The sequence below is a fragment of the Hyposmocoma kahamanoa genome, unplaced genomic scaffold (assembly GCF_003589595.1).
Source record: "Hyposmocoma kahamanoa isolate Upper Pololo Valley unplaced genomic scaffold, ASM358959v1 192, whole genome shotgun sequence".
NCBI lineage: Eukaryota > Metazoa > Arthropoda > Insecta > Lepidoptera > Cosmopterigidae > Hyposmocoma > Hyposmocoma kahamanoa.
The window spans coordinates 5,054,280-5,080,915 of record NW_020653719.1 but is presented as its reverse complement, the minus strand read 5'-3'; the positions used below and the strand labels follow the sequence as shown (position 1 = coordinate 5,080,915).

General features: G+C 35.8%; 2 protein-coding genes and 1 long non-coding RNA gene across 3 annotated transcripts in view; 1 reads left to right on the top strand and 2 right to left on the bottom strand.

Moving 5' to 3' along the window:
* Positions 1–11,767, bottom strand: part of LOC113226664 (ubiquitin carboxyl-terminal hydrolase puf) — a 64,243-nt gene extending 52,476 nt beyond the window's left edge. Inside the window, exons 1-10 of the mRNA XM_026459385.1 lie at positions 11,725–11,767; positions 11,477–11,573; positions 9,751–10,499; positions 9,282–9,553; positions 7,645–7,863; positions 7,226–7,456; positions 6,956–7,034; positions 6,104–6,176; positions 5,451–5,569; positions 629–740 (exon numbers count right to left, since the gene is read on the bottom strand). Of these exons, the coding sequence (XP_026315170.1) occupies positions 629–740; positions 5,451–5,569; positions 6,104–6,176; positions 6,956–7,034; positions 7,226–7,456; positions 7,645–7,863; positions 9,282–9,553; positions 9,751–10,499; positions 11,477–11,573; positions 11,725–11,767 (1,994 nt within the window). The remainder of the gene's footprint in view (positions 1–628; positions 741–5,450; positions 5,570–6,103; positions 6,177–6,955; positions 7,035–7,225; positions 7,457–7,644; positions 7,864–9,281; positions 9,554–9,750; positions 10,500–11,476; positions 11,574–11,724) is intronic.
* A 2,513-nt stretch (positions 11,768–14,280) lies between these two features.
* On the top strand, positions 14,281–25,017 carry LOC113226624 (dol-P-Man:Man(7)GlcNAc(2)-PP-Dol alpha-1,6-mannosyltransferase). Its single transcript, XM_026459330.1, has 8 exons — positions 14,281–14,406; positions 14,476–14,608; positions 14,873–15,046; positions 20,939–21,092; positions 21,707–21,851; positions 22,197–22,423; positions 22,798–22,938; positions 23,638–25,017. The coding sequence occupies exons 1-8, from the start codon at positions 14,281–14,283 to the stop codon at positions 24,740–24,742; spliced, it is 2,205 nt and encodes a 734-aa protein (XP_026315115.1). The 3' UTR covers positions 24,743–25,017.
* LOC113226625 lies at positions 17,432–19,220 on the bottom strand. The gene is made up of 3 exons (XR_003310126.1): positions 18,792–19,220; positions 18,300–18,516; positions 17,432–17,899 (listed from the first exon to the last, which is right to left on the bottom strand). It is a non-coding gene; the product is annotated as an uncharacterized LOC113226625 (long non-coding RNA).
* Positions 25,018–26,636: the final 1,619 nt, after the last annotated feature.

Here is a 26,636-nt window from a genome sequence, read left to right as displayed (position 1 = left end):
TTTTTGAAGATTTCCTAAGGATCCAGGCCTTAAGAAAAAATAGATTGCATCCACGAAATGGGAAAACTGGTGTCCAAGCAATTACAGCGTCACTTGCTCTCGGCATTTCACAGAAGACTGTTTTTATACAAAGAACATTTCCTTCATATTTATACACTGGCTTTTACCTATTTTTATTTTTATTTTACCTATATAATACATCCAAATTGACATCCTTGATAAGAAATTTAAAATAAATAGAAATTTTTGCCATCTCCTGAATAATAACTCGTATATTCTATATACTCCTGAATAAGATACGTGTTTGAGAACGTAAGGCGTCGATATACACTATCGATTTCGATAATATAATATTTGCTTGCCCATCTCTAAAGTATATTTCGAATTCGGGCTGGCCTATCACAGCGCAGTTGCCACCAGTTGTCATTTGGCAAAATAGTTTCCAAACAAATTAAATGACATTTCGTCTCTATTTCTGGTTATATACTCGATGTTATATACGTACAATGCTTTGCTTTCAAAATAAAGATTTTTCTATTCTTCTATTTTACCCAAATCCACAGACTGAGACTCGATCGTGACCAGAGCTAAGCAAATGAGACATTCTGTAGTGCATTGTAGTACTCACCGTGCGTCGACATTGTCGCAAAGAAGTTGGCAGTGAGCGGTGTCACTACCAGACGATTCTTCTTCTACTTCCGATACCGACTCGGCGAGATCAGTTGTTTTTAGCTGCGTAGCTGTTGACAAAAATCCAAATTAAAATTTTTAATAAGAAAGCAACTCTTGTCTGTTACATTTTCACACCTAAAGCGCTGTACCCGATTTGATGAATTTTGGCATAGAGATAAATGGGATCTAGGAGAAGGACATACGCTACGTTTCAAAAATAAATCTTAAAGGGGGTGAAATAAATAATGAAAGTTTGTATGGAGATCAAATGATTTGTCAAGTAAGTTGTATACACAGGGCGCACTATAAGTTTCTGGAACTGGCCACTTACATAAACAAAATTTAAAAAGTAATTATAAGTAATTTGAAGATGGAACTCTTTGGCTGTGGATACAGTTTGTTTCATCTGACTGTCACTTATTTTTACATTGTGGCGTCATTTTAGAAATTGGTTGTTTACATCACCATGGATTTAACTCGTGAAAATTTTCGAAGTATGATTTTCTACGACTTCAAGTGTAATATAACAGCTAAGCCGAGCTTCGTCCGTTTTAAACTGCTTTTGGCTATGAAGCACCATGCAAGACGACTATTTATAGCTGGTTTGCAGAATTCCAACACGGTCGTATGAATCTCAGTGACGAATTTCGTGGTGGTCACTACTGTGAACAACAAATATGTACATCAACGCTGTGCGCTGTATGATCAAAACAGACAGGACATACCATGAGATTCGAGCATCTTTAGGCATAGGCATGAGACAAATACAATCAATACTACACAAACATTTTGATGTGAAACAGCCATGGGATGGGATTTTTCCACACAATTTGACTGAGGCTCAAAAAACGGATCGCGTCACTTAGTGCAATGCCATGCCTACCAGATTCAACGAAGGGGCGTCAAATTTGGTGTGGGACATAGTAACAGGTGACGAAACACGGATTTATAGTTACTTTCCCAAAACAAAGCAGCAATCGAGCGTATGGGTCTTTCGAGATGAGCCAAAACCAACTAAAGTGGCGCGCGTGCAAAGTGCCTCTAAGCGGATGATTGCTTCTTTTTTTAATAAATCTGGACACGTGGCTACTGTTGCTTTGGAGAATCGTGGTACCGTGAGTAGTTATTGTATACGACCATTTGTTAGCTGGAAATTACAGACAAACTCCATAAACAAAAATATAAAAAAAAATTAACTGTAAACGCCGTATCATCTTGCACCACGACAATGCCAGTTCTCACACGGCCAGACAGACAAATGAATTTTTGAAGGTGAACAACGTTGACCTTATGAGCCATCACACGAACAGTTCCGACCTGGCACCTTGTGACTTTTATTTGTTTCCAAAAATTAAGAACCAGTTACGCGGTCAACGATTTTCATCACCTGAAGAGGCTGTTGATGTGTATGAAAAAATATGTTTCAGAGATTGTCACGGAGGAGTGGCATAAATGTTTTCAAAATTGGTTCATTCGCATGAAAAAGTGCATTAACGTTAACGGAGTATATTTTGAGAAACAATAAATTCATTTCTGACGAGGAAATGGTCGAATCACGTAACATTTTTAAAAGTAATTTAAAATGGTGTCAGCATAATGAAGACAGAATAGAAATGGATATAAACAAAACATAGATCTGAAAAAAATTTTTGTAAATTTCGGCAACAAACTCACAATTTAAGTTATAAAACTAGTTTTCCTGCTACTGTTAATGGGTTCGTAAATTATTGTAAGGATATTGCAAATTTATTTAAAGATCATTTCCGTGTGGACCCACCATCTTTACCTTTAGCACCGATTCATTCTTGTACTGAAAATGAATGTGGGCAGGTGATAGTTATAAAATTTGAAAGATATCAAATTTGTTTTAAAAAAATATGAATAGAGGCAAGTCACCTGGCCATGATAGCCTAAGTGTGGGACATTTGATATTTGGGGGAAAGCATTTGCCAAGAGTTTTGCACATTTTATTTAACTTGTGTATTGGTTATGGATATGTGCTACCGGAAATGATTCGTACAGTGGTTGTACCAATTGTAAAAAATAGGACTGGTGACATATCTTCGACTAGAAATTACAGACCCTTATCATTAACTGCTGTAGCAAAGGTTTTGGGTGGTATTCTGAACAAGCGTCTGCAAATGTGTTTAAGTCTGGACGAAGGCCAGTTTGGTTTTCAGCCACGTTTATCAACGGAGTTGGCAATTTTGAGTTTAAAACACGCAGTGTCTTACTACACTGCACGGAAAACAAATGTATACGCATGCTTTTTAGATCTTTCCAGGGCCTTTGACCTGGTTAATTACAATCGGTTGTGGAAGAAATTAGAGGGATTGGGGATGTCTAGGGAGTACATTAATTTGTTCAAATATTGGTATAATAATCAAAGTAACTGTGTAAAATGGTCAAATGAATATTCAGATGATTTATGATAATTATGTACTAAGTTGTGGAGTTGGACAGGGTGGCTTAAGCTCTCCCAGCTTATTTAATCTCTATATTAACGGACTCATTGAAGAGCTGAGCAGCAGTCATATTGGGTGTGATATTGGAGGAAGAAATGTTAATAATCTAAGTTATGCAGATGATATGGTGCTGCTCAGCCCTTCAATTAAAGGGTTGAGGAAACTAATTTTCATCTGTGAAGAATATACCAAGTTACATGGCTTGGTTTATAATATTAAGAAAACAAATTTTATGGACTTCAAATACAAAAAGGACCAGATTTTGTACCTGATTTGTGTTTGTGATGTTGGTTAGGGTGGATAAATTCCGTTATCTTGGTCATATAGTTACTGAAAATCTTAGTGATAATGATATTGAGCGAGAAAGGCATTGGCAATGCGTGACAATATGTTGGCTAGGAGATTTGCACTCTGTTCAGATCAAGTTAAAGTAACGCTCTTTAAGTCGTACTGTCAGACACTATATACGTGTAATTTGGGGGTTAACTGTACCGAACAAGCGTACAATGCGATCCGCGTTCTATATAACGATTTATTTAGAACTATGTTTAAATTGCCAAGATACTGAAGTGAATCTGACATGTTTTTGTTAGCACGTACGGACGGGTTTGCTACTGTGCTTAGAAAGAGGTTTTCTTCTCTTAGGGTCGTATTCTAGAACTCTACTCAATGCTCAAGTCAGGATTGCAATTGAAACACAAGCACTGGAAATACGACCCTAATGGCAGGGACTTGAGTATGATTTCGAATGCTTTAAACCATACTCAAATCCTGACTTGAGCATTGAGTAGAGTTCTAGAATACGACTCTTAGACAGAAAGTGCTAGATAGTACTAATAGCATTATATCTACTATAGCTCGCAGTTGCGACTCATCCATACTGCGACATTGGATTTCAATTATTCATAATTAAGTACCTATATATAATATTTAATTCTAATTTAACATTATTGTAATTCTATGGATTTGTTATTTATGAAATAAATTATTATTATTATTAGTACTTTTTTCTTATTTATTCTGGAAACTTATTGTGCGCTCCACGTACATGAGGCGCACTATAAATTTCCGTTCAACGTTGTTCACTTTCAAAAATTCATTTGTCTGTCTGGCCGTGTGACTAGTTCTCACACGGCCAGACAGATTATCGTGGTGCAAGATGATACGGCGTTTACGGTTATTTTTACGGAGTTTGTCAATAAATTCCGGCAAACAAATGGTCGTGTACCAATCACTATTCACGGTACAACGATTCTCCAAAACAGCAGTAACCACGTATTCAGTTTTATTAAAAAAAGAAGTAGTCATCCGCTTAGAGGCACTTTGCACGCGCGCCACTTTGGTTAGTTTCGGCTCAACTCGAAAGACCCAAACGCTCGATTGCTTTTTTGTTTTGTAATCGTAGCTATAAATTCATGTTTCGTTACCTGTTAATATCCCTTCGTTGAGTCTGGTAAGCATGGCATTGCACTAAGTGACGCGATCCGTTTTTTGAGCCTCATTTAAATTGTGTGGGATCCACCGAGAGCACAGCTTTTTCACACCGAAATATTTGTGTAGTACTCATTGTATTTGACTCATACCTATACCTAAAGATGTCCGAATATCATGGTATGTCACATGCCTGCCTGTTTTGATCATACGGTGCACAGTATCGATGTTTTTGTTGGTCACAACAGTGGACGGGCGACCATCACGAAATTCGTCACTGAGATTCACACGACCGCGTTTGAATTCTGCAAACCTATAAATACTCGTCTTGCACGGTGCTTCATCGCCAAAAGCAGTTTGAAGCCGAGCGAAGCTCCGCGTAGCTATTCAATTGCACTTAAAGTCGTAGGAAATCATAACTACGAAAATTTTCACGAGTTACATCCATGGTGATGTAGACAACCAATTTCTAAAATGACGCCACAATGTAAAAACAAGTGACAGTCAAATGAAACAAACTGTATTCTATAGCCAAAGAGTTCCGTTTTCAAATGTTATAATTACTTTTTAAATATTGTTTATGTAAGTGGCCAGTTCCGGAAACGTATAGTGCGCCCTATGTAGTAGGCTAAATGATAACTTATTCTATGCAGACGAAGTCGCGGGCACCAGCTAGTATTAAATAACGTTAAAATAGAAATGTTCCCATCATGAGAACATGACTGTATTATAAGGCACAAGCATTGTACTTCGAATGTAATGTTGGTGCAAAATGGCGAGGTGACTAATATCAAAAACATTGAATACAGGTGGAACACGTTTAGGCACACATTTTGTTTTAACGAACAAACAAGAGCACAAGATGATGGACCATGCACTCACGGAAATGTCTTGTCTTGCCAGGCTTGTGCCGCTTCTTGTACAGCTTCTTTTTACGCGGGCGCAGCAGCTCTTCGGCGCCACTGCTTGCGCTGCCGCTGCTGCCGGCACGCTTGCTGCGTCTAACATAAAAATATATTATTCAGAAGTTCCCTTTCCTATCAAGTAGGTTTGACAACCAAATGTATTCCGATGCGTAAATCCGCATGAAAAATATTCATAGACGTTATTACGACCCCGTGTGGCAAATTCGGGTGTCTGCTATTACGAGGTCTGTTCCAAATGTATGTTTCCGGTGGGAGCGTGTTGTTCAGTCAAACGGAGATTACTTTGAAGGATGTCACGTGTCGGATTATGATTAAAAGACCCAGCGCGGAATAACGGACGAAGGTCGGATACTTTTGGGACAGACCTCGTATATCATAGATATATTATATCAAAGTACTCTCTCTCTCTCTTTCTTCAATTGGTACTAATTAAAGATAAGCAAACAGCGAACAATTCAGTTTTTAATTAACATTTCCACGTTCACTGTAAAGAGTTGTAAATTTGTTTCAACCGCATCAGTCAATGTACAGGATACAGCAAAACATTAGTAAATGCAGAAAGAGTGAACGTGTTTCGTTTACGAAATTCCATAGAGTTCAGAAACTTACTTTTGGCAAGCTTTCAGCGTAGTGCACTCCTTTTTCGTCAGTTCTTCGCCTTCGCGCAGCCACTCTTGCTCCGCTAATAAATAAACAGGCAATAATGTGAACACTGATATTGCACCAAGGCCACTAAATGATGATCTCTGACAGATCTCATTAAGATTTGGTTATAATTCATATTAATACATTTCAAACATCTGACAATATCGCTGTCTCGTTTAAAGATTGTGAAAGCGGTAGCAATAAATTAGGTCTATAAAACTACATATACTATAATTAGTTAACAAGACAATAAACAATATTTGGTGGTAGGGCTTTACTATGCCTGAATTGCAGTATTTCAAATGGAAGGGTTAAACCACAGCGATTCCACGCAAAGGAAACATAATCTTCTGACCCACAGCCGGCAAACGCATTGCGATGGTACGGTTACTTTTTTAGTATCGCAAATACCCACTTATAGCCACTTACCGTTGAACTTCCGTTACGCGGATCATACACCAGAAAAAAGTTTTTATTGCGTTATTTCCAAATTATCTTCTCATCGATGGATTTTCATAAACACATTGTCGTACGCAAAATACATCATACAAATACTTCATTTATTTTTTTGTATAAATCTGATGATTTTTGGTTCTTAAGGTTGTTAAAAAAGAATTAAAATGAACCATAGAGTTAATAAATAGATTTCCTTAATTACATTAAGTTCTGATTTTATGAGTATTTGACCTTTCTTTTTGAAAATTTGAAACACCTTGATGACTATTTGCGTTTATTGTATTATTTGCATATAACCCAAATTGATTAGTCATTGTCAGAGATCAACTGATAATGGCGTATATATTGAAATAATATTACCGGTAAGTTCACGTTGATGTTTACTTTGTTTCCTGGGTGTGGGGCCAGCTTCTTCGCCGGATGTGCTTAGTTCCTCGCACTGTAACAATAAAAGTCATAAATGTGTCCAATAACCAATAAAAACCAACATCTGACAGACAAAATTCATGCGTTATGTAGGGCAATAAGTCACTGCAAAGATTTCCTTATAAAATCTTCAAATTATATTGAATATGACAAAATAGGCGTCTAAGTGTTATAAAAAAATAATGTATATGAGTGCATACTTACAGGATCGTCATCAGAGTTAGTCTGGTCCATGGAAACGCTAGCTTCAGATGAGGAGTTATGTATAGGCTTGCAGGTGGGCGGCGGCTGACGTAGCGGCGCCTCGTCGGCCAATGGCGGCGTGCCTGCACCTGCTCCTCCCACCGCACCTGCACCACCTAATGCACTCGGCAGCCCACCTAGCCCACCGCGCGACCACATAGCTCGCATTAAAGCTGACGCTAAGAACAGACTCTGAAATAGAAGCTCAGCATCGGTATATTGTCTGATCAAATTATAAATTAAATTAGAAGCATCAATTTTACTGCTAAAATCTAGAACACAGAGACCATATTATTATGTAAACAAATCCTATATGTTTTTCCTGAGAAATAGTGTAATATAGTGAAATGTGCACTAAACATTATATTGTATTTGGTCACCTGTTCAGTATGCTCCTTTGGTGGCAATGCGCATAAAAGGCTATAGAGATGGGCACATGGTTTGGGCGAGAGTGCTCGAATAAATCCCGGTAACAAATCATACACTTGTCGACCGCAGTGCTTAAGCTGCGCTGCCGCCCATACTAGCTCGATGTGTTCCGGATTTACGCGGCCTTCCATTGCGAGGAACTTTAGTATCATATGCGATTGTTTTATCACCTGGAAGACAAATTTTATTTCTTATATTGTTTAATGTATGTATACAATGTCTGACAATTTTCAAATGTGTTATGCAGGTCTTGATTTCATCGATCATGAGATCTAACTGTTCATATATTTTTTACGAGGTTATTATGACACACGTGTCGTGTATTCAGTGTCACACTTTTAGCGGATCTTTTATGTGGACATTTGCCATTCGCGAGTAGATAGTAGAAAATTTAATAGAGTATCACAGGATACAATTGTTTGAAGATCCCAACTAAGGACTAAACCTCAGAGAAGCCCGCGTATTCACTGACGGATCAAAAACAAACTCAGGAACAGGTACTGGGGTATTCTCAGAAGACCTCAATATCAGAATATCAACACCGCTTGGTGACCACAACACAGTATTCCAGGCTGAATGTATGGGTATCAAGTTGGCAGCAGAAGCAATAATAGCGAGAAGAGTAAAGAATCACTCCATTCGAATACTCTCCGACAGCATGTCAGTACTACAAGCACTGAGCAGCTATGACATTAACTCAGGGCTTATATATGAATGCCATCAAGCACTCATGGAGGTATGTACACACAACCACGTAATTCTACAGTGGATTAAAGGACACAGCGGCTCACGTGGCAACGACGCAGCAGACGAACTAGCTAGAAAAGGGTCGGAGACGGATGCTGTAGGGCTGGAACCCATAGTGTCCCTCCCCTACCAATGGTCAAGAACAACTATACTCAAAGGTACAAAATCTTCTCATAATAACATGGACAACCCTTACGGTTTGTAGACAGGCTAGGGAAGCACTCCCAACGCTCAACGCCAGTCTATCTCGTAAATTAATCAAACTTGAAAAACAAGAGCTGCGCACTCTATCTGCTGCTCTAACGAGTCATGGTCCATACAATAAACACCTTTTCAATTTAGGTATCACGGCCAGCCCTCTATGCAGAGCGTGCATGGAGGGGGAGGAAACAGTCGCACACATCCTACTAGAGTGCTCCGGTGTGGCCAACTACAGGGCAAAGTACCTTGGATTGCCGAGGTCGCTCCTCGAAGTCTTCAGAAAACCGAAGAGGCTGCTGAGATTCCCGGAGGAGCTTGGGTGGCACGAGTAAGACCCTGCACCCACCACACGCAAAATAGGCGCCTCGACGTCGAGTTGCGGAAACTAGCCCATTGCACCAAATACCAATAATACCAATACCATAGAGTATCGCAGTTATGATAATAGAATAAATGAAACATTGCCTTAGCAAATTGAAAAGAATATGCATTGGGTGCACTATGGACTGCCTGCTTTTCAGTTTTTTCATGTGTTCTATTATGGAACCAAAAGTATATTGTGGTTGATTATATTATGCAATTAACAATTATGGGGACAATAATCTATGTTGGTAAAACATAAAATAGCAGTGCCTCCTACCTCTACATGCAAATTAGGTCCAAAAAGATGTTCAATGATGTTGTTGTTTGTCAGCCATGTGGCCAACTGCTGTCCTGCTAATTCCGCATCACCTGCTGGCTCCCCAGCACACAGTTCATTGTGAGTGGATATAAGAGCATTAATTTGCGCTACACCAGCCAGCCGCATGGTCAGGGTGCTACTGTTGAAATATTTAAACGCCAGTGCAAGACCATCGCCGTCGAACGCTAATGGCGCGTCTAGAGGCTCTTTAGCTGCACCCCACATGAAATCTGTTCGAAAGAGAAGTTTTTCAGTTAAACAATTTAAAAATTAATAAGTTATTCCTAACAATGTTTACAGCACTTTGTGTAAAACAACAAAATAAGTGTGAATAACACAGCTGAGAAATGTGTAAAAGTCTTCAAGATACAATATACACAAAACTATGCACATTTACTAATTTCATAAATTACTCAAACTTTCTTACCTGCCATACTTTTAACAGCTGGTACTCTCAAGTCTTTATCTTCCAAGCTGCACATGTACTTTAAAATTTTGCTTCGTAAAGGCATGAACAGTTGTGCCACGGCTCTAAAGTTCAACCAGAGCTTAAGATTTCCTACAGCTGCCACTATTGCATGGGCCATTGATAATGGAAGAGTGCCTGGTATAGCATTCTCAAAGACAGATGTCATAGCACAGACTCCACCAAGTTTGCAGAACAAACTAACATTTCGAAGCAAGTATGCAGGTATCTCTGTATCATGTAAGTCGCAATAGGAGCTAAGGTTTGATATTTCTTGGGCTGAGAGATCATCTAATCGACTCAATGAAGAGTGTTTGCAAGCCATGTAAAGAGGAAAGTTTAGGAGGAATATTTTGGAAACTATGTGCATTAGTTTTTCTTTCTGCTGCATGGACCATACTTCCACATCTTCTTTTGATGATGAAGGTTTATCTTTGCTTGGCGATTCATCTTTTGTTGGTTCTGACAGTTTGGACTCAAAAACTTCAGGTTCCGTGAGTTCTTTTTGTTCACTTTTTTCTTCATCTTCAGTTGGACAGGACTCAGGTGTTAATGGTTTCTCCTGCGTAATCTCAGAGTGCAACTTAGCAGCGTCTATGAGGTCATCTTTAAGTTGCTTTAGTTGACAAACTGATAAGCAAAGGATACTTTGCACCACCAAGTAGAACCTTTCGAAGTTCTTTGCATCTCGGTAACAACACATACATTGCCTAAAATAAATTATAAATTTTATAATACATTGCTAATATTGAAAATAAGCTATGTAGTATGACTATATCTTGAAACTACTAATAATGATGTATATGTGATAAAATAATAGTTAGAGACTCAGAACTTTGAATAATTAAAATAATAATAATTTTTGTACATGCTGATCGCTTAACTGAATCAGTTCCTGAGGAAGCTGCACGGTACCAGAGGAATGACAGTTTATGTAACAGTTAATGTTGCTCTGCACATGGGATAATTTCAACAAGGATTTTTCAGATGATATTGAATAATAAGTTGATTGTAAAAAATCAATGAAATAGTGTTTTTTATCATTTCACATAACTGCAAGTGCCTACGAAATTAGTCAATAATTTATCAATTTGGTAGGCACTTTTTTCAATCAACTTGCTATTGAAAGTCTTCAGAAAAATTTTGTTGAAATCAATTATTACATGAACAGTGCAAAATAACTGATATGGTAACTGCCACACCTGCACAGCGCAGCTACCTCGGAAACTGACTTAATTAAGTAGTAGACCTGTGAGTAGATTGTTTCAATTGTTAAATAATATTTTTAAGTCTTAGAAAAATATGTATTAACAGATAAACCATAGTATTATTCAATAAACTATTGTCTTTTCTAAACTAAAAAGTATTGTCTAAACATTGAAGTTACAAATTTGCCAACAAAACAGTACTTTGAACATTGAATAGTAACAAAAGACACAAAAGAATAAGAGGGAATCACCAATTACAAATAAATTGAACACAATTGTTTCCTACAAAGTAAAAAAACTGATTGAACATTAAATAAGATGATGTTTATAAACAAAAACAATGTAATCCGTAGAGTATGACATTGCCATGGACATACATACAAATGCACACTTTACATTTGCAACCAAATAAAGTATTCAATCACAAATTATTATAGTAATGGGTACCTAATAAAATTACTATGCATCGAGGATATTACCTTTGTGGCCACGAGAGGATGTAGTTGAGCACTGTTTCCAATTCCGATTGACTTATAGTGGGGTACTGGAACACATCGTCTGTAAGCCGTGCTTCACCTGCGATCGCACCCAAAATTCGTAAGTTAATTACACAAAATTCTATAAACAACAATTATTACATGTAATTGCAGTGTTAAGTCCTAATTGTGCACAGGAAGACTCTCATGCAGACAAATGGACCCCAAAATTTCGAAACAATGTAACTTACAATTCACTAAAAGCTGCGAAAACTCCGAGCAAACATCACACATTCTTATGGTTTTAAGTCAAAGTTTATTGAAATATTACAGCGATGTTATCGCATTCACTGTTTCCAGTGAAATATTGACCATTATTAATATTTTTCGTCTCAGAAAAAGAAAACTGCCTCAAAAATGTCTCGGACAAAATCCGTTCCATTCCACCATTGTTGAGTTGTTGTCAAAAATGCGTTTAGTTCTATTTTTGCCCAAAATGGAATCGATTACTGCGTAAATGTCTCTGAAACGGAACAAGTTAACTTGGAGAATGTAGACTCTTATAACGCTTGAAATACCACTAATTTAAAAGAATTTTTTGTATTTTAAATAAAAAATAGTTACAGTTACCAAAATATACGAAATTGTTAATTTTTATTAATTACTTAATCGCAATGAAATAGCATTAATAAAACGGTATCGTATCGACAATGTTCGGATATACTAAAGGCAGCCTATAGGACTGGAGGCGTTGTTGATAGTAGGGATGAGTGATATAGATTTTTCTGAATATCGTATCGAAACTATATAATGATATTTTAAATCGGATTTGGAAACTATATTTTTTGAAACTATATATTCATGGTTACAGCCCGCGGGCGCGCTGCGTTGATGCATTACTGTTAGTGACATTCGGAATCAGATTTCGAAACTATATATTATTGGATATAGTTTTACAAGAGCGATGCGGGCCAATATTAGTATACAGTTTTGAAGACGCTCAAAAAATAGTTTCCCGTTGATATCCACTCAGTGAATATTTGATACTAAGCAATATCAGTATGTAGTTTGGAAAATATACGATTTCGTGTTAGTATCCGCTCGGCTTGATTCGGCATCGCTATAAAATACGCTATGCGGAGCAATATCGACATATAGTTTCTAAGATACACGATATCGGATATTCGATATTGCGACAATATAAATATAGATTCAATAACTATATACGATTTGTAACGCCCATTCCTAATTGAAAGGCAGTCCCCTCTGTCAAGGTACAACTTAGAGGATGGAAAGAAATAAAGGAACAAGCACAAAACAACAGTCGCACAATAAACACTACTTTCAAATCGATGTTTTTTCATTTGCACTATCGAATTCACCGCGTCAAGAGCTCCACGAAATATGTCTTCTTAGACATACAAACTTGCAAAGAAAATCTCTGCTACATTATTATTAATTATTATGAGTGTAATTTACTGTAAATAACCAGTGTAAAATTTTGTGCAAATTGTAAATAGTAAATTGTTAAAGTATGAAGGGAAGCTCATTGATTTATAGTCTATAACCTGTAATCACCATATTATGTAATAGTTGCAAAACAAATGAAGTCGGTCGTAACTAACCATAAAAAACTGTAAACTATTCTATAGATAGACCATAGACGCTAGAAGTTAGCGCACGTCAACTATTTCACGTTTCTTTCCGTTCGTTACATTATCACACGACCTTGAGCTGCTAAAAATTATACATTTAGCACTTTAAATAGCGCGCTATAAAAATTTAGCAGTTAACATTTAGCGTGTTATGCGAATATAGCAGTTAATGTCATCTCTATGACAAACACTTTTGGCTCCATCCTTCAATCGTTTCCGTTCAGTAACTTCAACTTTTTGTCAGGCATGTCAATGTCAAAAGGCGAAAATATTTTATAAATTTTGTTCAATAAGATTTTTCCAAACTGACATTTTTCCATAACTCGACACTGAGTTGCATGCATTTTGCCATTCAACTTCATGCGGGGTCTATGGGGATTTAAAATCATATCTTCTTCTCCTGCCCCTCGATACTTTCATGTCCGAATTCCTGACAATCAGTGTCCCACTCCCCACCTCCTTAACAAGTTTATTTTATTTATGCAACAAAGATGTTTACAATATTCTGGCCTTATTGAAAATAATAATATCAAGCTTTAATATGTGTGCCGATATAATAATAGCTACTAGACTATGGAAACTTTTTCCATCCTCTGAGTGTCGTTACTATCAACATCTCTGATATTATGGGACGCATTATCATCCTGATTGATTTGAAGAATAATTTATTTTCTATAAAATTTTTAATAAAAAAAAACTTATAAGTCGTTGAAAGACCAAGTACAAAGACACGACGCAAGCACATAGAAAAATTCGTGAGGTCCGTTGGTTCGTTCCGTGGCTTAGTTAATATAGCGTCTGGTACGGTATGCAAGAAGACGTCGTCGGTTCGAATCCGACCGGATCGAAGGAATTTTTTCTGAGTGTTCGATCTTTGTATTAATAATTATAACAAACTAGTGGAGTAATTTCACAAAAAATAATTGAATATCAATTCAATAAAAATTTAACTTATATGAAGAGTTAGACCATACTTTTGGTTAAAAATTCTCATTCCTCTTTCAATGTTTTTTTAAGCAGAGTTTTAACGGCTATGGCAAAATGCCATACAGCCTGTCTTTCAATGTCAATCTATCTCGATTTGACAAGTATGTTCAGCTAAGATATGGGTTGATTCTGTTGATTATTTTTGCGGTCAAAAATCGAAACGAAATGGTGCAATTAGTTTATATTGTTTCTAGTTTACACATATTGCTATGTCCGTTCACTAAAGTAGAAGAAAGCTTTAATATACAAGCGACTCACGATATATTGTACCATCGACATAACCTCTCACAGGTATAGGAAAATTCTAAATTTGGATTCAGTAGCATGGTAGCGGAGTGTTCATGGTCTTTTTTATTCCAGTACGATCACAATGAGTTCCCTGGCGTAGTTCCACGGACATTCGTTGGACCTTTCGTGATTTCTGCATTATCAGCATCTGTTGTAGGAATATTACATTTGTTTGGGGTAACTAAGTTTTGGATGCAATATGTCGGTGAGTAAATATATTCATTACTTATACCTCTAGCTCATTGATTAGTTATTATACCCATATTGACATGGAGGAAAGGAAAGTTACTTATTGTTTCATGATTTAAGATATACTTTTTGAGTCTTCATTTATTCATCTCATCTTTATTTTTGAAACTTTGTCCAATGTGAATTTATAATATTTTTTAGAGTAAAATTTGGTTTTAAAATTTTAGGTTACCCATTAAAAAAAGGAAGGTACACTAACATCCTATCTATTCTATTACAGTTCGGATAACTCTAGCCATATCAGTGATTGCAGCATGGTGTCGATTACGGAACACGTTGCAGAAGCAGTTTGGTAATACCTACGCATGGTGGTACACTATCATCACTGTAACTCAGTACCACTTCATGTTTTATATGAGCCGTCCTTTACCTAATATTATGGTTTTACCCTTAGGTAAGTTATTTCATTAATTAATTTCATACTATAGAGTTAATATTTATATTATTATTGTGTTAATAGTTAATATTCTAGGATGTATACAAGTTCATTCATATTCGAGCACACGCACACACATTCATACATTTGCACGCGCGCGCACACACACACACACACACATATACATACAACACATAGCTAAAGTTTAATCATTGACCTACCAATAAATGGACATCGGGTTTGCGCTAAAAAGTGTCTGCACCTATAGGGCGTTAAAATCATATATAGAGCATCAATCACGCAACAATCTTCGTTTGTTCGACTGACAGTGCGGTTGTCAATCATGCAGTACCATATAATAACAACTTGTAAAAATTATTGCAGTAAAGTGTAACAACAGGATTTTGTATCATATTTTCACTAAACAAATATATTGTGTCATCATAGTTCTCATTTAAAAGTGTTATTTTGTACAGTTTTATAGATGAATATAATAATGAATCGTAAATATAAATTACAAATGCACACAAAACAATCAAATAGCTAACTGTCTTTTTTCTACACATTGCATGCGCAAAAGATGGACAGAGACCCATTACGTCAATATCAAGAAGCTTATGTAACCTTCTTGGGTCATTTTCAATTGTTCGAACTACAAGCAATTGAAATATTTAAAACAAAGAAACTATAGAGTCTTCAAAGAAACTATAGAGATTTAAATCTTATTTTTAAAATGATTTTTTATTAAACATTAGCAATAACTAACAAAATATTATTGAACTCGTTTTACAGCTTGGGATTACTTATCAGAAGTCAGAAAATACATTTGCCCAAAATAACATTAGTTTGGATTTTCATAATGTCAAATGTATTTTTTTAGAAAAATTACAAAACAAAAGCTAATTTTGTCTTTTTTTTGGAAACAGCATCAAAATTACTTGAAAGCATAATAGTTTTATTATAAATCGGTTTTCGGAATTACGGGTATTTTAGTTTATGCTTATTTGGAATTTTGGTACATTTCTTATAGTACGCGCTTATTTTCACATTTGTAGTAATATTTGTATGTAGATATCTGCCCAACTCTTTATTATTTCTTTAAGTGAATTTGTACAAAATTCGACGTATTATGTAAAAATTAATTAATATTTACGATAAAGGCTACTCCATTAATCTTTTGTTCAAGTATTTTCAGTTGAAGCTAAATATGGTGCATTTTGTTAAATTTCCAGTAAAAGCTGAATTTGTTGTTTTTGGGCCCTTAAACTATTGCAAGCAAAATTAGACAGTACTGCAATGACGTTACAATTTAAATTAAATGTTTTAGTTTTTTATATTTCGTTACATGTCACTACATTTGTATAGGTTAACTTCGGACATTTTTTCGTGGTTTTTGCATTAGACCCAACGTCCATTTGTTGGTAGGTTAATGAGTTTAATTGATAAATTTAAAAATAGTTACCTTATTTTTTATACTTTGCGTTTTCTCAACATTTTGTTAGAGTCTTGTTATCCGAGGTGAGAGACCTGACATCCTATATTACAAGCTTACGCTTAGTTTAGGTACCTGTTTCTTACAAACAATGTAGAACTGATTTTATGTATAACCGTTGCCTTTGTGGAGCAAATAAATGTATATTTTATTTAATATATTTGAGAGCAAACACACCAAGCTTATTTTAGGCATTTTAAAATCCCACATTAAAAATTAAACTAAAGAAAATAGTATATAATCATCAGACCCTGTAGTACGGCTACGCATGATAGTCGCAACGCGCGCGATAAAGGACAATGCCCATCGACATATGGACAAATGTACTGACTTTATTATTTTTGTGTCATGATGAAAATACCGTTAATTGATTATGTAGCCTTGTAGGATTACACGTGCCAACTTAGGTCAGTATTCAATTCGGGAGTTAAGAGATATTGAAGAAAATAAGTTTGGTTTTAGGTTATAGTTGAAGCACAGAAATATGGACTTTATACAACGTACTTAAGGTTTACATTAACTATTTGATGTAACTGTTAAGGCGGAGGGCTCCATAATAATAACAATAGTTAATTATTAGAAGATAATACTACCAAAATGGCTTAAAACCAAGAAAATTCAATCGTCTGTCACCACTAAACGCAGTGTAGCTTAAGATGTTGTAATGTATGGAATAAAATGACAACAATGACATTTAGCTACACGTTGACGTATCTTATTCCGTTGCCCTTTAGGCTGTTTTCGAACAAAATTATTTAGTGCGACGTGTCATTGACCGTACCTAAAGCGCTGTCTTACGCCACTTTTGCTCCGTGATGTACGCGCAGCGTATCCATAACGTTTCCACACATTACTAACAGCGTTTGAAACTGCTCTACGCTGTGCCTATTATCTTTTATTTATTTATTTAACTATTTAAAGGACAAATAAAACACTTTATGTTTCGTTATTATTTAATCAAAAAATATATAGTCAAGACTTGGAGCTGATGCCCTTACATCATTATAACGGGCCCAGCTCAAGTACCACAAAATACACATAACATGCACACAACAACCGACTGTTCGCTTTCCAACGAGACATGAGCAATAATAACCAGATAAGGCGTCTAATGTGTCTCTGACATTTTCATCCTTATTTATCAACATGTATGTATAGTACATTTTGCTGGATACATGTCTTAATAATAATGTCTGGATAATGTCTTGACTTTATTCTCCCACGAACTAAATACTTGTTGGCTCCTAATATTAACGGCAAGTCTTCTTCAATTTCTTCGGACACTTCTATCTGATACGTGCCATTTGGCCTTATTGCCTTTGAATAGTCCTAGTAGAAGCCATCCAACATGCACGGCAAACTCTGACCAATCTATTTACCTGAAACAAAACAAGTATAAAATAAACATTTTACTCAACCTTCACTTATCCCATATAATAAAGGTAGATAGATCTTTTTATAGTACCTGCAGGCATCAACTAGCCTCAATGAAGTACATTCTTAAGTACTTCATACTTCCATTAAAAGATTATACTATTCTGTATACAGTAATCAATAATTACATAACATAAAATACATAAGCATGTTACATTAATCATAAATACTTTTTATAAGGTTAAGTAACAGTGATTTATAACATTTTTGCCATAAGTTGGCTCAAGCATAGTTAAGAGAATACTGAAATGAACAAGTCTGTATGTTTGTTTTTTTTAAATATACACTATAATACTAAAAAAATGAAAACATAAACTGCTGGATTTACATAACTTAAAAGCTTACCTGATGTGATGGTACCCATGATAATATATGATTTCTTTGTGGACTATCAAGTGGTACAGTATGAGTTCTGGATCTCAACATTGAAATTCCACAACTTGACAACATCAACAACAAAGACACTTGTATGCCCAAGTGCGGGCATTACGGGTTCTTGGCTCTCACTTGCACTTAGTAACAAAGTGTAACAATTATCACACACTATGTCTTCACTTGAAAGCTGGAAAGAGAAAATAAATATTTTTAGTGTTAAAATATAGGTGAGACATGTATCAATACTTAATCCTATTTTTTCATCATTAGTCTTTTAATTTACGAGCAACAGAGATTATCACATTGACTTTTACACACATATAATGTGATTACGACTAGATATAACAAACAGAATTGTGTGTAAACACAGAAGTCATTGGTTTAATATCAAACGATTTAGAAGAGCTACAAACGCTTGTTTGATTAAGTTCTATTAAAGTAAGATATAATTTTCATGCTTACCGGTGTAGGTGTAATCCAAGCCCGTAAAATGGCTAAGATATTATCGGGAATGTCCGGCAGAATGTGTCTGCGCATAAATGGCGCTAACATCAAAGAACAATTCAAACATTGTCTTCTAGCAGTAGCCATGTCGAAAATCACGAATATTAACGTCTTATTTAACACTAGATTCACACGAACGGCGGTGTTGTACTTTAGGATTAGTAGTTAGTAACAGAGGAACAAATGCTCAACTCGATGCAACAAAACCAAAACATACTAACAGTAACAGTCCAACAATTTAAATCAATGTTAGTTGAGTGACAGCTAAAGGGATGTACCTAATCTGTACATAATCGATTTCTATAAAAATTGCTTAAAGTTAATGAATAACATTTCCTTGTTTTTATGATTGATTATATAGATCGGGGCAAACTTCTTGAGTATTGGGAGGCGTAGTGGTGCGCATGTATACTTACGTAAAAAAATAAAGCTTATTGTTGAGTTACCCAAAATAACTCTCATATTTTTGTATTTTATTGCTGATTTTAAGTAAAAAAAAAACAAAACGAGTGATAAACACTCAGCCGTGAATGACAAATAATCATTTACTTGTATTTAATCATCATTATCATCATAAGTGTCGCTATCATGTCATAAAACACGTTAGTATGTCGTGGCGTAGTGTCACTTTCTACAAACCAATTGACAAAACCTCAACTAATAATTACAACAAAAAACAATAAATAACGAACTTTCTTATTCTGTGCGACATTCTTAGGGATTCAGTGTGATGATAACGCAGTACGGGAGGCAAGGGTCTACTAGTCTATCAATAAAGTGCTAGATACGATACCTCCCGTAGTTCGTGCGCCGCTCATACCTCCAAAGAGACCCAAAATGTATTCCTGCGCTTTCAAGGTTATTACTCAAGATGTTTACCCCGAATTATACGAATAGGTACCTCAATAATTTATTAACTCGTTTTCAAATATCCGTCTTTTAATAACGTCAGACAAACAATAAAGAAACTATTTTAGATAATACATAATCTATCGGTTTCAGACGCCTTTACTTTGTCGCAACACTAGCGTTAATGACAGCAATGATTTGAATTGTAAAACGGAAGTTACATTGTTTATTATTTATAAAATAATAACCCGGAAAGGAATCTTTTAGTAGAAAAGCTCAAACACATGAAATATTTTTGTTTAATTTTTGGTTTTCAAATGATTGAGACACAACACCTTTTTTAAGAGTACTGGCCGTGGGCATTGTCCTTTGAAATAAGCGCACGTTATTGGCTGTCTCAATCAGATCTAATTTAGATAGGGCGCGCTTATCGTCGCGACTATCATGCGTAGCATGGCTATGCTACGGGGGCTGGAACACCAATCTTTGAACTGGAACCAAACATTTCAAAATATTCCTGAAAATATTGTGGCATTGCAATTTGCATAATTTGGTATAGCACAATTGTTGGCTCTCGCTGTAATTATAATTGTCAGAGATCACAAAAGGCAGATTATGCTTACCTAAACTTGAAGAGAGTAATAGACATAGAGTGGTTTACACCTCCCTTTGAATATTTTTGATGTGTAATTAGCAATTGTTTTTACTACTGTAGTATATGTAGACGAAAGTTTTGTCAATTATAACAAATTGTATACATATACGTTACAAAAAATTTTTTCAAAAACATTTATTTTTAATCATTCCTGAATTTCAGAGGGAGGCATTGCCTAATCTATTGAATTTAAGGTAAATATATTTTGTGTAAATTGTAAGCAGTTATTATTATGACAAAATAGCAGTTGAAAGTTCCATACTTTGTAATTGCATTGCAAGTATGGAAAACTCTCTGTGTAAAAACAATTACCAATATCTAATTGATAATTATTATGTTTACATAGAGAATTTTCAAGTTTTATTTTTGGAGAAAACAAAAAAAATATATTTCTCTTTCTTTCATTCACATAATTAGAAACTATCATATAATTCATCCATTTCAAAATTTGATTTTGCAAGGTTGACTATGACCTCCATAAAATTGTTTACTTTTCTGCTTTAAAAAAATACAGCTATATCTTTTTGAATGTATAACTTCTATTTAGATTTATTTGAAAGCATTGCTATTAAGAAAATAAGAAGATTAATTTCTCTTACAGTACTATTAGCATTTGAAGGATGGCTCTCAGGCAATCACAAGCAATTTATATTAACAGCTGGTGCGGCTATAGTGATCTTCAGATCTGAGCTGGCTATGCTGTTTGGACTCTTCATTATTATCGACCTGTACTTTAGGAAAATTGATGTCATGTCGTAAGTGTAGCCTAGTCATGTAAATTAGGGCTCGCTATTTTCGTGAGGATTTTACCTGTCCCCATCATTGTATCTGGAATTAGGGAGGAGCAGCAAGTCAGGCTCATACACTAATACTCAAATAATTTGACATTAAAAACAGTTTCCTAAAAAAATATTGTGTTGTGCTGCTGCTTTGTTTATCTACGTAAATGTTCGAATGAATTTATATGACAAAATCCGCGGCTCACCCGACCCTTCTTACATGAAATGTGGTTTCTATACTAATGGGACTACGCACCAATGACTTGCTGTAAATTTTAGCTCATTAATCATTATGAACAATGTTGTCGTACAATCCTCCCCTCCTTTAATATTTTTTAAATTGTGATATCATAAACCCATATACAAGGCACAACTGAGCTGTCTTCTCTATAAAAAGGGTCCAAGTTTGTGTGTATATGAAGCAATTGATAATTATATGATAAATTTAATTGCTCATGTAAAGGTGCTCTGGTGGGAATTGAACCCACAACCTCCTACTTAGAGGTAAGCATTCTCGCAATTAGGCTATTACTATGATCGCAAATTGTATTGCTGTAATTGACAAGATACTCAAAGTTGTATTTTTACAGATTAATGAAAATTACAATACCTGCAGGACTGGGATTTGTCGCACTAACAATGTTAGTAGATTCGATATTCTGGGGCCGACCTGTGTGGCCAGAGGCTGAGGTATTCTGGTACAACACTGTGCTGAATAAAAGCTCCAGTTGGGGTGTATCCTTTTTAGTTTTTTTTTCAATCCATACAGTTTTAAATTTCATATCAGTATATTCAGAGAACAAATATATACATACATATAGTTATACATATATTTTGTTCCTAGTTATCAAGTATATTCAGAGAACAAATATATACATACATATAGTTATACATATATTTTGTTCCTAGTTATCAATTACCTATACCGATCACATTTGTCTCACAGCTCTATTTACATGACATGATTTAAATTTTGCTAAAGAACAGAAGTTATGTTATCTTTTTCATTTTTATATTGCGGAATTAAAAGAACATTGATAAACTACTTATCAATTACTAGCGTCCTTCACTCGGCAACAGACATCTCCGTTTCTCTGGTATTTTTACTCAGCGTTACCTCGTGGTCTCGGTCCAAGTCTAGTCCTCATTCCAATAGGCGTGTACCTGGACAAACGTCTGATACAATTGGTAGCACCAGCATTGGTGTACATACTCTTGTACTCCGTGCTGCCGCATAAGGAGCTAAGATTTATTATCTACGTCTTTCCATTGCTCAATATGGCATCAGCAGCCACTTGTGCTTATGTGTAAGTATAGAGAGAAAAATAAAAAAATAAGTGCGCATTAGATTTCCATCTCACCTGATAGAAAGTGACGATTGGAAAACACCTAAATTATGCCTATTCCCTCACGCCTTAAAAAGGCTCAAGTTATACCGTTCAGGGAACAAGTCTGCGAACAGGGAATTCGACTCCATAGCCGTTCGCCATACAAATGTGGAAGCGAAACACTTCGTATGCATCCTTGGAATATCCACAACATGGGGTTGGAACCTCAGCCTACCTCTGGTCCCACTTAGATGGGTAGGGGAAGGCGGAATTAATTCTTGCAATTCCCTTGCACAATGTCCGTGATACATCCTGTATTATAGTATTTTAGAATCTTTTCATTGTTTTTACAGATATATTAGGCGGGGGAAGGCACCAATCTACGAATTACTATTTTGGGGAACAACAGTGATAGTACTGGGCAATATTGTAATGACAGTTGCTTTCACAATAGTAGCAATGAATAACTATCCTGGTGGAGTAGCGATCACGAGGTTAGTCTTTACCACAGTCTACTTTTTCTTACTTGTTACTACGTGCATTTAGTTTCTATAAGATAGGATTGTTTTCGACAGTCTGAATTGCAAATTGACTGGGTAGCAATAAAGGCTCATTAAGAGTGCAGGTGCGGGCGCGGCGGCGGTTGTGGGCGCGCAGGTCTTGGCATCTGCCCTTTCACAGTGCCGAAGCGGGTAGATCCACACGTCGAAATCGCAAACAGACACTAGACCAATCACTGTGAAAGGTACGGGCAATAGATCTACCCCCGGAGCCACGCCCACACCCGCCTTTATGCAGGCGCTGGCGCGCGCGGCCATTGTGAACGCAACGAGCGTCTACGTATATTTGATTTACATGCACCTGCGCCCGCCGCCACGCTGAATAAGGCCTAGTTTACTAATCCTTATTGCAGAATGCCTCACTTCTACTTTGTCTGGATCGCAAAATGATGACCGTATTGTCAGCACAGTAAATTGAGGAGATCTCAAAAGATCTGGCTAGCTTCTACATAAAAAATAAGGGATTATAAAAAATATTGTATCAATTTTTATTTATTAAACGCCTGAAAAAGGTACATGTACAGTATATTGGACTTTGCACTTTGAACCTTTAACGAAACAAATGTTTTTTTGGGCCACGTAGTAACTGAGAGCTTTCAAGCGATCCCTCATGATTTTAAATATTTGTTTTAGATTCCACAAACTACTGAAAGGAGAGCCATTTGTCCACGTGCATATCAGTAACCTAGCCGCACAAACTGGCGTGACGCGCTTCACACAACTAAACGGTCATTGGATATACAACAAAACTGAAAACCTTAATACTGAACAACTGCATGAATTTACTCATTTGCTTATAGAAGCTAAAAGCAAGTATTCCTCAAACCTCAAAGCATATCAACATACACACGTTGTTTTGGACAGTATAGAATCTTTCTCACAAGTAGCTGTCAATTATAAATTAATACCGCCCGTTAAGATTAAGACTAAACCAGCTCTTTTTATATTAGAAAGGAAAGATTTCCGTGAATATCCTCATGGACATAGCATTAGCTTCGATAGTGTTCTTGAGACAGACAGTGGATCCAGACAAATGTCAAGAGAGGTCAATGATGCTAGTTATTTGGAAGAAGATGTATATGTACCGCATAAAGCCGAATTAATAACTGAGGAAGACAATGTTAGTCAGATAGAAGTAGAAATTATGAATACAGAGCCATCTATATTGACACCTAGTATGACTACTATAAATGAAGATATAGAAGCTCAGCAACCTGAGGAGAAATATGAAAATGTTAAATTAGGAAAAATCAAAAAGTCATTTGATGAACTGAAATTGTTAAGGAAAGAGAGGAAAATGAAAGCTATAGAAAAAATTAAGTCAGAGACGCGAAAAGAAGTAGTTGCATCAGCAAAAGAAAAATTGAAAGAGATCATGAAACGCCATAAACATATAGCTGAAGAACTCTCTGAAGCTGTCATAGATGATGTTAAGAGTCAAATAGAAGAAAAGGATGGTAGGGGGGATATACCTGAAACTGAGCTTAATCTTGAACCAGAATTAAGCAATATTCAAGATATTGTACCAAATGTAGAACCAATCGAAAATCCAAGTGAATCAATAAATCGCACAAACGAAAACATAGACGCCATTGTAGAAGAAGTCATAGTTAGACTTATAGATAGAAAAATTTATGATGATAAAACGAAACCAGAGGATATCAAAGCAGAAGACCGACAAGTTATACAAAAAATAGTGGAAGAGATTCTTGCCGAAAAAATGAACTTTACGACATAAACTTATGTGTTTTAATAACACGTTTATTAAATAAATGCTGGCTTTATGCATATAAATTGTTGTGAGCGATCCCGATCTTACAAAAAACTATCAAATGTTTGTTTGTGTGTACATAACTATTGTAAGTGCGTACACTTAACTCAAGTAAGCAAAATGTAAATCGCGCTAAACATGAATATCACAAATTACGATAATCTTAGATCAGATAGTTATATTGTATAATACAAAAAATTGTTTATTAAATAAATCAATCGATACGGTAATATTTAACGTGAACTAAAAAATAACTATACACTCGAACAGCTAACAAAATAAGATCAACTACTAAAATAGAGTAATAATGAAGGTTGGAATCCTGACAATTTGATTTATGTTGTAAAGAGTTAATTAATGCAATAAAAAATAATTTGTACTATTAGACTTAATCTAAGGAGATTGTCACGCGCGCTGTGGCGGAGACGCAGATCTGCGTCAACGCGCGGTTTAATCTGCGCGTGGGCAGCTGTCTAGCGGCCCCTCGTCACTTAAAGTACTCGCTTCGCAATTGATCGCCATAGTGATTGTATATGTACCCGAGACCCTTCTTTGACAAGAGTGGTTAATAATACAGAACTCATTCAGGACACTGCATTTATACTGTCTATTTGGTATTTGTTTACTCAAATACCGTTACCGAAGATATTGGATACATCCCTTTTTACGAATCAGATCGATAAATGGATAATTTCAACTTCATTTCAAAGATTTAAGAAAATATGAAGATAAATTTGGTCGATTTTCAATAGTAAATATAAATTTATCGACGTCGAGATCTATTGTAGAAAACTGAACATGTCCTTAAGTTTAAAAATTGCGCGGTAGTGCAGAGCGCAGTGTGCCGTACCCTGCGGTTTGCCGCGCCTAGCGCCTCTCCGCGCGGGGGCGCGGTAAAACAGCGTGCGCCGCGCTCCCGCGGGGAGAAGCGTCGGTGTTTTCGACGGCGCGTGTTTTCCATACAAACTGAGATACTTTCAGTACAACGTTAAAAAACGCAGCTCCGCGCTCCGTCACAGGGCGCGGTGCAGTGTGATAATCGCCTAAAGAAAGTTACGAAAAGGTGAAAATAATAATTTCCTTTGTTAGCTGCTCAGTTTAGTTTGTAGTACTGGGGAGGCGAACGTCGATATAATTGTAAGTCAATGATGTTACAAAAACCTTTCACCTAAAACCTTCTTGTTATTTCTTTTTAAGTTTTAAGAGGTCTGCTGAATGTTTTTTCGTCTGATTAATGGCATCATTTGGATTTAATTTTTTCATTGTTTTGATGGCCTGTGTGGTATTGCCGAATTATATGACAAAAACCGTGTTAATAAAATTAAATAGCGGCCCAGACATACATACTTTTCAGTACTACAAGAATATAAGTGTCTACCGGAACACTCGTAGATTTGAAAAGTTAAATATCCAAGATAAAAGCACTTCCGTGCAAATTGCTTGCATTGTTGAAAATATGTAATGCATTGCGTTTTAATCGATTTAAAAAATATAAATTATTCAATATTAGAATATTTCCCAATTCTATAGCCTGCCTGCCTTTTCTAAAGATGGAGTAAAATGACATTTGCAGAGTTGCCAGTCTTTGTAACATTTCAAATAGTCATGTAATTGTTGTCGACAGTGTTATCGATAGATTGTGAAAGTAGGAAAAATTTTGTTAAAATGTTAGAATTGTGAATGTTACGAAGTTGTAATGATTATTAATTGCGTTATTGTATTTTTTATTTAACAGTTGGTCTATTGGTATCGAAGTCAATTTTTAGTCATACACATTTTAATAACAACGAAGGCGGATTTGATTATTACGTATATTAAATTCAAATCTACTTCTTTTTTTAACACATATTGCTAAATTTAA

Coding starts and splice junctions, on each gene's coding strand:
- LOC113226624 (XM_026459330.1), top strand. CDS start 14,281: ATGGTGCAATTAGTTTATATTGTTTCTAGTTTACACATATTGCTATGT. Junction 15,047..20,938: donor TATTATGGTTTTACCCTTAG/GTAAGTTATTTC, acceptor TTTCTCTTACAG/TACTATTAGCATTTGAAGGA. Junction 22,939..23,637: donor GGTGGAGTAGCGATCACGAG/GTTAGTCTTTAC, acceptor TATTTGTTTTAG/ATTCCACAAACTACTGAAAG.